This window comes from Panicum hallii, chromosome 6 (genome assembly GCF_002211085.1).
Source record: "Panicum hallii strain FIL2 chromosome 6, PHallii_v3.1, whole genome shotgun sequence".
In the NCBI taxonomy this organism is placed as follows: Eukaryota; Viridiplantae; Streptophyta; class Magnoliopsida; order Poales; family Poaceae; genus Panicum; species Panicum hallii.
In genome coordinates this window covers 35988066-35997899 of record NC_038047.1, presented here as the reverse complement: position 1 = coordinate 35997899, position 9834 = coordinate 35988066, and the positions used below count along the sequence as shown (strand labels likewise).

Here is a 9834-nt window from a genome sequence, read left to right as displayed (position 1 = left end):
GCTTTTACTTCCATGTCCTTGACACGTGTAGTTAACAACTAATTGATTAAGCAAATGCTTAGCCATGCTTAGAGTTGGTTTTTAGTTTGCAAGAGCTTCGGAATAGGGTCACCTTGCTCACTACACAACTTTTAGCTATTTCCGCGCTTGTTCGGTTTAAATGTTGGAAGTTCGAAAGGGTTTAGTTGGGAAGTTATGTCATAATTCAAGCGGAAGGTAAGGCCTAAAGAAAGGAGTCTCGAAGGCATAGTCCGCTTGAATCGGTTAAGGACCGTCCGTGGATGATCTCGGATTTAAGCACTTATCGTACTACCACATATCCATTCATGGGGTGAATAAACCGATAACCCTCTAGTTCTAATTTTTGATGCACGGTCCTAGATGCGTGGCTATAGGGCTTTGTAGAGAGGCTTAGAGGTGTCCCCGGTGGACCTAGGTAACTCTCCGCGCAAGTTAGGCGTGATGTTCAACGGTTGAAACTTATCGGGAAAAGTTGATGCGAGTACCCCCTTGCTCAACGTGATCGGTTGAGTGAGTCACATGGTCCTTGTGTCGTGTGGGTAAAGATGTACACCCTTGCAAGGTTATTGAATCAATTCGAATTGCCGCGCTCTCGGTCATGAGCAAGCTCTTTATCCTATGAATTCTTCGTAGAAGTATCAGTTTTGTTGGATGGGTACATGCTACCTCGTTTATGATGCATAGTGGTTGGTGGATTCAATTAACTACAACTTGAGATGGGTTGGGCAAGTGAACTAAAATGCTAGGAAGCTAGGTGGTGGAATTAGGGAGCTCATGCTTATTTAATATTACTTAACCTTGAAGCCTTATTCTTGTGAGCCTTCATGTGCATAATCCTTAGTTATTATTTATTCGTGTAAGTCTTGCGAGTATCTTTTGTACTCATGTTGCTTTATTAACTAAGTTACAGGTGAGCCGGATGTGGTGTTTGGCCACTTCTACCCCGCCGATTCCGGCGCGGGTGAGGAGTAGACTGATGTAGATATAATGGTGTCCTTAAGCAAGATGCCATTGTTCTATCTCGTTATATTTATCCGTTGCGCTTTCGTCTTGCGGATATCATTTTGAACATTAAACTTTATGGTTTATGCCCCACTCTAATGTTAACTGTGAGCCCAAGGTTTGTATCTCGTATTTGAACCATTAAATTTCAGATTTGGAACTTTCCTCTATATTACTCTTGTAATGACTAGTTATTTAACATTGGCCCTGTTTGGCACAGCTTATGGGGGTGCTTCTGAACAATTTTAAGTCGCGAGCTGGCCAAACGGTCCGCTTCTGGCCCAGCTTCCCCCAGCAGCGCTTGCGGAAGGCCCGAGAAAACGCGCTTCCTCCAGCAGCCGGAGCGGACCAACTTATCCTCCCGACCTCCCGTCTCTTCCCCAATCCAATCCTCCCGACCTCCCGTGCCCGTGACCCCCCGCGCCGGCCGGCGCCACCCCCCCCCCCCCCGCGCCGCGCCCCCGCGCTAGGCCTCCACCCCCAGCGCCCTGCTCCACCCCCCCCCCCGTGCCCTCCGCCCGCACCGGCCTCCGCCCCTCGCGCCGACCTCCGCCCCCCGCGCCGGCCCCCGGCCCCCCACGCCCTCTGCCCGCACCGGCCTCCGCCCCCCCGCGCCCTCCGCCCGCGCCCTGCCTCCGCCCCGCGCCGGCCTCCGCCCCGGCCCCCCCCCCCCCCCCCCCCCGCGCCCTCCGCCCGCGCCCTGCCTCCGCCCCCGGCGCCGCCCCCGCCCCCTGCCCAGTTATGATTAATTGTATGATATATTAATTGTTAATAATTTATGAACAAGTTTCAGCTGTGCCAAACAGGGTCCGTGACCAGCTGCTTCTTTAACAAGCTGCTTCTCTGGCCAGCTAGCCACCAGCTGGCTTCTGTACAAGTTTCAGCTGTGCCAAATAGGGCCATTGTATTAAAACTTGCTCTTTGTGGATCATCGGTGATATATGAGCTTGTGACGGTATGTGTGTATGCATGATCTTGAGCATATGGTGGAGCACATACCAGGACTACCGAATTTGATATCATTTTTGGGGAATGATGGGTTGGTCCTTTACAATGTAGATGTGGGTTAACCCGTGGCACGCTACTGGTGCGAGCGCGTGTTAGTCCTCATCTTCATAATAAAGACTGGCAGTTCGCTTAAAATAATGTTAAATTGAATGGTTCTCGCATCTATCACCGAATCCGTCCGTCCACAAGAAAAGCAAGAGAGAAGCAGAAAAGGAAAAGCTGATGAGCAAGGAGTATATGTAAACCCGCTGTAATAAACAAAAGTAAGCAGCAGCATGCACACACGGACCGACCGGCCCTATAGCTAGCTACACCCAGCAGGTGCTACGACGACGACGGCACACACGGTTTCTCCTCAGTTCACCGCGACCACTGCTCGCGCATGACACGCACCCTGCACCCGATCCATACACCATGACACGCATGCATGCCATTATCGGATCTGTCCTTTACTTTTCTATTTCTCCCCAGCCAGAACCCCCTCTCTCTCTTTTCTTGTTCTTCTTCTTCAGTTGATGCATGCATGCATGTAGTCAGATTGGAGGTTGGTTGATGGAGATGCTCGGTTGATTCATCATCAGGCGAGGAGCTCGGCCTTCTTGACCTTGGAGATGCTCTCGAGGACGCCGGCCGGCGACACGTGGCCCATCACCGTCACCTTCTTGCTCTCCAGGTCAATGCTGAACGACGTCACCCCTGCAGCAGCAGCAGTCATCATCATCATTCATCATCAGGTCGTCAGTAAATAAACAGGCTGCTGCATTCAGGTTATTTTAGTGAATTCATGAGTAGCACACGACGACTGACATCGAGGTCCCTCCCTATTATCTCTCCAGAAATATTACTGCATGCCCGCTGCCTCTTCGCGAAAGAAAAAAGAAAAGAAAAGAATAGAAATGTTACTGCCTGCCGCGACTACGTTGTCCAGGTCTAGTTTCACCAGGGCGGTGTTGAGCCGGCCCCGACTGCCACTGCAGACGAGGCGCATGCATGCAGCCCTGCTCCTGCACGCAGCAGCCAGCAGCGACCCTATACGTATGATAAGTAGTATATACTGCTGCATGTACAGTCTGGGCGTATCTGGAGGTGCAGTGCAGGCACGTGGTGAGCCGCTCCTGTGTACGTACGTACGCGCGTCGTCACTACTACGCTCCGGACTCGTCGCTGGCCGGCCGGGCACATCCGGCGAGGGGCCGGGCCGGGCCGGGGCGGGGGCCCACACGCGCGCTGCACCAAGCAGCATGTGAGCCCCGAACCCTGCCTGCCTCCTGCTGACACGCAAGAATTTGCAAAGCTCTTCTTGTGCTGGGCTCCAAGCCTCCGAGACCAAAATTTTAATTCAAAAGAATCTTTTTTTGCATACTTTTATTTCTTTCCAGTTTGTTTTTTTATTCCTGTTTTGCAAACTATACTGTGCTCTATGCTATTCCTCCAAAAACTATACCTTTTATCTGCAACGAGGTCTGTTCACTAGTTGCGTTTGATTAATAAGGTGTATGGTCGGGTGGTGCCGATGGATAGATCGATCAGCTAGACGAGGTGCCTCCCCAACGACTGGCTTGCTACTTGTTGCGGGATGTCCATGCACATGACATGTTCGTTCTGGTTCATCAGGCAGGGCGTGCTCTAACAGCACGGCCGGTAACAGTTACTACTGATCCGTCCCGGCACGCACGGTGCGTGCTTGCGTGTACGGCAGTCGGAGAGCTACCATTTAAGCATGGGGTGGTTTTTTCCTAAAAAAAAAGCATGGGGTGGTTGAGTGAGTGCGAAGAGCTTAACCTGCTGCAGCAGCCCTCCGCACTCCGAATGAGGATCATCATCATCTACCTAATGTGCTGACGACCACAACTTTTCCTAGCTGTAATGCATCATGCTTCGAAATCATAGCATGGAGGTTCTCCGATCGAAGCAATGCATGCAACAACGTGCGTTTCTTGGATCCGGCCTAGCTAGGTCGGGCGCGTGCGTGCAGGGCGTACGCACGCACGCACGTGATGGGTCTACCGCTCCAGGTCACGCACTACACTGCTGCGTTTTGCACAAACGCCCAACAAACCTCTCCGAGTTCGTGAATCTACGACCAGTGACTGCCACGCTTTGGAGTCCGCTGAATAAGTAATTGCTGCTGGTTTAGGGCTCACTCCCTCCGAATAATAAAAGTCTGTCTGAATTTGTTTACTATATACTATGTATGTTGGATTTCTTTTAACTTTAAATAACGAAAATATCTAATTTTCAAACAAAATCAACTGCATATTATAGAATAGCTCCGTAACTAATCTAGAAGTACCGGTCTGCGTAAATTCTTCGAAATCCCTAGCTAGCCAAAGTTAAAAAAAAAATAGCTAGGACAAACTTATATTGATGTATCTTTATGACCGGAAGAAGTACGCACACACGGATGGGATAGGATTTGGCACCACAAGAACTCAAGCTTGATGGTTCATGATACTAGACGTGACTACTTCATGATACCAAGAAATTGAAGTAGAACCTACGCACCTTCCATTTTGGAGATGTGCTTCCGGACCTTCCCCGCGCAGCCCTGGCAGTGGATCGCCACCTTCATCACCACCACCTGCACGCACACATGCACAGCAGCCAAGGAAGTTTTTAACCGCCACTTTAAATTTCTACGGCAGACGGATCTCTAGCTATCGTAGCCAACTGTGCGTGATCCACCGCCCCGAGCAACAGTGGTAACTTTTTGGACGCATGGATGTGCAATGGTCCACTGGGAACAGTGGCCTCTGCCGCCGTCTCCAGTCTCTCACTACTCTCTGTCTGCGACGAGGGGGCACGCACTTACCCCCCTCCCTGCCGGCGACTGCCGCCGCCGCCGCCGCCGCGATTTGGGTTGGGTTGGAGCCCTCTGAGCTAGCAGCTCTCTCCTGTTTTCACCGTGCTCTCAGGCTCCCTCAGCAGCGCGAGTCCTTTTTTTTTTTGGCGTAAATGCCGTTGCTGTATCCCGCGCCTGTTACGGTTTGACCCCGGCCCGACGCAATGAATACGTACTCTCCCTACCTCAGACGGATTTACTCACTGCGGTTGCCGAGGTGTACAGAATTCCCGGGCCCCGGTGGGATAATCCGATTAGTCATGCCTGGGGCTGTCAGCTTTGTTTTCCCTTTTAATTACTCCCATTCTTTTACGCCAAAGAATTCACCTGCCAACGGCATGCTTGTGTGTGTTTCTAGTATGGAGTTGGAATATATGCTGGCGACTGATGCCATAAGTTTGGCGTGGATGTGAATAAAAAAAGATGGTTAATTTTTGGTGCTACATGGTATGGTGATCTTTTTTTTTTGAAAAGTTAGATGGTAATACGGTAATTAGATCACTAGCAAAGCATCCAAAGCATCTTGTGCTTGTACATACTCCTATCACCAAGGAGCAAGGACTAGCGCGGGTAACTAGTGGCCAAATCCTTCGAGTAAATGCAGGGGAAACGGTAACCGAAACGAAATTTGGCTGCTGGCCATAATTTAGCAGTGGAAATAATGCTGCTGGTGCTGCTGCTGCTGCCTGTGCAGGGCAAGGAAAATTAAACGTGACGGGGCGCCCGGTCGTCAGACGTCAGTTACGTTACGTACCTGGAGGACCTGGTCGCCGGGCGCGGCCACGGCGGCGCGCTTGGCCGCCGCCGCGAGGTCCTTGGCGGGGGCCTCCTTGCTGGGGCTCTTGGTCACCATGGGCAGCGTCACGGCCACGGGCGCCCGGGCCGCGCCGGCGGGGCGCCGCCTCACCATCTCCACGCGCGGCTTGCACGACGCGGCGCTGGAGACGGCAGGTGGAGGAGGGGGCGGCGGCGGAGGCGCCGCCGCGGCCTGCCTGGGCGCCGCGAACCGGCGCGACGCGGAGCGGCGGCCGCCCTCGGCCCCGGTGCCGCCCAGGCGCGCGTACCTGACGTCGTGCAGGGCGCGGGCGTCGGTCCCGCCGGCAGCGATGGTGCGGTCGGCGCGCCGGGCCACCACCATGGACCGCGCGTCCCCCGGCACGCACACCGCCGTCGCCGCCTGCGACCGGCACAGCATCCCGCCCGCCCTCATGCCCGCCACCCTGCCGCGCGACCAACCGCCCGCCCTCACTTCAGCCGTGATCGATCCGGGCGGCAGAGCGAGGTTTCCGTGCCCGCAACACCTTCGCGCTTGGCTACTAGCTAGCACCAACGCCGAGGGAGGACAGGAGAGGGAGAGACGAGAGTGATTTTTAAGAGAGAGAGAGAGAGAGAGAGAGGTGCTGACGGAGAGGAGAGTGCCGCTCGGTGGGAACTTAAAAAGAAGCGGTGGGAGGGGAGGACGGGATGCTGCGAGCAAGAAGAGGGGGAGAAGGACAAAGGAGATGGAATCACGGTGGAATTAATGGGAGGGGTTTTTGTAAGCTCACGCACTCTCTCTCTCTCCTCCACCACCACCTCCCCCTCCCTCCCTCTCTCTAACCTTTTCGTTCTCGCGCCCGCCGCTTCCCTTGGAGCGTTGCGTCGCCGGCGAGACAAGATCGGAATTATTGCCCGGGCCGGGCCACCAGATGCATCAACGCACGAGAGCAGGCGACGCCTGCCTGCCTCCCTCTGCAGCAGCGCCTCGCTCTCTATCTGCTGCGGCAGGTGCGCCGCGACGCCGGCGACAAGGGGTGGTGCGGCCCGCCTCGGGCTCGGCCGGGCACGGACCTGACGTCACCACTCGCCGAAGCTGGGGCGTCTTTTACCGCGCTACAGGTTGGCCCGCACGTCTGTATTCTTGTTGCGCAGCAAGGGTTTACACATGTCCACCGGCGGCATGTGATCTCTGCATTGGCCTGACGCCCTCCACCTCGTGGCAGGGATCTGAAGACTTCTTCCTTGGGATTCTTGTCCTAGGTCGGAGTAGAGCACGGCTGGTCTTCGTGAACAAATGCGTTCGTTCATGATATTCAGGCCTCGTGTTAAAAAAAAATCAATAACTTGCAACACTAGCCTATGTAATTTCTAGAGAGTTACACTAACCTTTGTAGTTCAGTTCTAGAAGTCAATCAAACATATTGACGAAGAATCCGCGTCTACCTACCGGATTTTGGAGCGGCATATTTAATAAGTGGAAATGGGAACCATGTCTTCATCCTTAGGGGCGGTCTTGAGATTCTAGGGGCCCGGGACGAACTTAAAAACCTAAGGCTCTTCTAATAATACTAATAATATAATGATGATGTTGCTGATAAGCACTCAATATATATAGATATTCATACAAATAATCTCTTCAATCATAGATAAGTAGTATAAAAATAGATTCATCATTCATGACTAATGTTACTTTTACTCTTAAAAATAATTGTCAACGCTTTTCTGTGATTTAAACTCGTCTTCTCGTCATTTTCTTTCTTCCTTTTCTCACTGCCAGATGATTGGATATTTTTCTAGATGACATGTTTATGTGCTGAAAATTGAAGAAAAAGCAATTATACAATTAGTCGAGTATGCACCAGAGTAAACCTCAATCAGTACCTAGTCCTAATTGGCTGATTCCGGACCAGTAGATTGATTCGCTAAAAAGGACGCTCTTATCTACTCTTCTTGTCTCCATGCTGTGTTTTGTTGTGCCAAAAATTAACTAAATAACATACATTACTACAGACTCACCATTGCAAACACCCTATCACCCGGTTTGACACGAACCGGCGGTGATGGACTATCACTGCCGGTTCCATTTGGACCCGACGGTGATAGCAGACATCACTGCTGGTTCATAATACGAACTGACGGTCAAATACGATCCGACGGTGATGCCCATTATCACCACCGGGTCCAATTACCAACCGGCGGAGATTAAGTACCGTTATTTTTATCCAAAACGGTGATAACTCTCTCTTCCTGATTCATATCCCTCACACGTCTGCCACCACTCTCTCTTTCCTCCTCCCTCCACTTCTCTCCCAGGCAGCAGATCTGCCACCGCTCCCCTCCCCTCCTCCTCCGCTCCCATCTGCCACCCCACCCCTCCCCTCCCCTCTGACCCCTTCCCCTCCACTCCCATCTGCCATCCCGCCCCTCCCCCCTCCGCTCGCCCCTTGCTCGCTGCGGCGGTAGGGAAGTGCGGAGCAACGACGCCTAGTCCCCCATTCCCTCTCCCTCTACGGTGATGCAGGCAAACAGAATCCCCGCAGCGGCGTGAGCGGTTGCGGTGGTGGTGGTGAGTAGGGTTGAGCCGCGCGGGGAATGGCGTGCATGGCGGCGGCTAGCGGGATGGCGTGTGGGGCCGAGCCACGCGGGGGACAGCGTGCGGGGCGGCAGCGAGCGGGACGGCGTGCGGGCCGAGTCCTCTCCCTCGGCGGTGAGCGGGACAGCTTGCGAGGCGCCCTGAGCGTGGCGGTGATGAGCGAGGTGGTGCTCGTGGGGCAGCAGCAGGGCAGGGTAGGTTTTTCTTTTTTTTTTTGTTTTTTGAACGGGCATCACCACCGGTTCTGGATCCGGTGGTGATGCTCCAACCCATCACCGTCGAGTTTAATCCAAAACCCCTCAAACCGGCGGTGATGAGATTGGCTTTAGTAGTGATAGTAGTTAGGATTGAATTGATCAGTTGATCAGCAAAGGGGAAAATCAGAGATGAGTGATGGAAACATGGTGATCGTCGGTGATCTCCTGATCGGCGATCCAGAGGTAAAGACGAATAACTCACGGAGTCACGATCTCATAGGCTAACAGAGGTGCCTTGGTGAATCGACATCCCGGCATGATGGCGTCCGAGCGTTGAACGTCCGTGAGATGACGACAGTTTCTTGTTGCGAACACGCGAGCTCGGGATGTATGCCCGGCGGCGGCGGTGACCGACTCCCTCCTTCTCCGTGGGCCCTGAAAATAGATGAAAAGATGCACCCCACGAAGAGTTGCTGGAGTGTTGGATGGGATTTGGGAAACCATGATTCACCTTCTATCCAGCCGGATGGTGTATATACGGTACCTTTATAGCTATACCTATCTAGACTACTCTATGGATGTAGTTGCGAGGGGTCCCTAGGAATCGGGGGCCCTAGTCGGCCGCCACTCTCGCCCCACCCCCACCCCGGGACGGGCCTGTTCATGATGAAAGAAAGAACAAAAAGCGGTCCTCTTTGTCTTGCCTTATCGCAACCACATCCTAGACGACAATGTATACCGAGCTTTGTTAGTACAACTAGATCTTAGAAAGAAGGGAAATGTACAATACAATATGTTTCATATTGGACATGCCTAATAGGACCTGCTATTTAACCATGTGCCTAAGCAACCTTGCTCGAGCTCGAGTTCTCATGGGGCTCCGATCCTCGGTCAATTTTTGCCATGATGGCAATCTATATAGAAATCCCCTCGCCACCTAGATCTCTTCTACATCTACTGTATGTGTTGAATAGGTGGAAAAGGAATGACTCAAATCTAGAGATCAGTCAAGCACACCCACGAAGAATTCGCGTCTATGGTTTCATAATGAGCCAAACCATTACTACCTACCAACTTTTGGAACAATGTCTTTAATAGGTGGAAAAGGAATGGCTCATTACTATCCCTTTCTTTTTGTCTCTAGAGATGGACAGATAGTATGTACGTATTCAGTATTCAATTCTTATTAGAAGAGCAATACGTATTGCCAGTTGTTTCTTGGAGGGAAGAGAGTAGCTCTAAACATACCGGGTGTCATTGCTGTGTATCTTGGTTGCAATGACTACTTCCTTCTGTACCCACGTCGTTCGAAAGTAGCAAAATGCAAATTGATAAGTAAAACTTGATGATGAGAGAAGGAAAAAAAAACCAAAAGCAGTTCCCTTTATATTGCCTTATTCCTCATCCGCATA

At 52.3% G+C, this 9834-nt stretch overlaps 1 protein-coding gene across 1 annotated transcript; it reads right to left on the bottom strand.

Annotated features, from left to right (window-relative positions):
* Window positions 1-2239: 2239 nt before the first annotated feature.
* On the bottom strand, window positions 2240-6414 carry LOC112897322 (protein SODIUM POTASSIUM ROOT DEFECTIVE 2-like). The gene is made up of 3 exons (XM_025965599.1): window positions 5628-6414; window positions 4537-4612; window positions 2240-2727 (listed from the first exon to the last, which is right to left on the bottom strand). The coding sequence occupies exons 1-3, from the start codon at window positions 6081-6083 to the stop codon at window positions 2609-2611; spliced, it is 651 nt and encodes a 216-aa protein (XP_025821384.1). The 5' UTR covers window positions 6084-6414; the 3' UTR covers window positions 2240-2608.
* Window positions 6415-9834: the final 3420 nt, after the last annotated feature.

Coding starts and splice junctions, on each gene's coding strand:
- LOC112897322 (XM_025965599.1), bottom strand. CDS start 6,083: ATGAGGGCGGGCGGGATGCTGTGCCGGTCGCAGGCGGCGACGGCGGTG. Junction 4,613..5,627: donor CCGGCGACCAGGTCCTCCAG/GTACGTAACGTA, acceptor GTGTGCGTGCAG/GTGGTGGTGATGAAGGTGGC. Junction 2,728..4,536: donor GCACATCTCCAAAATGGAAG/GTGCGTAGGTTC, acceptor CTGCTGCTGCAG/GGGTGACGTCGTTCAGCATT.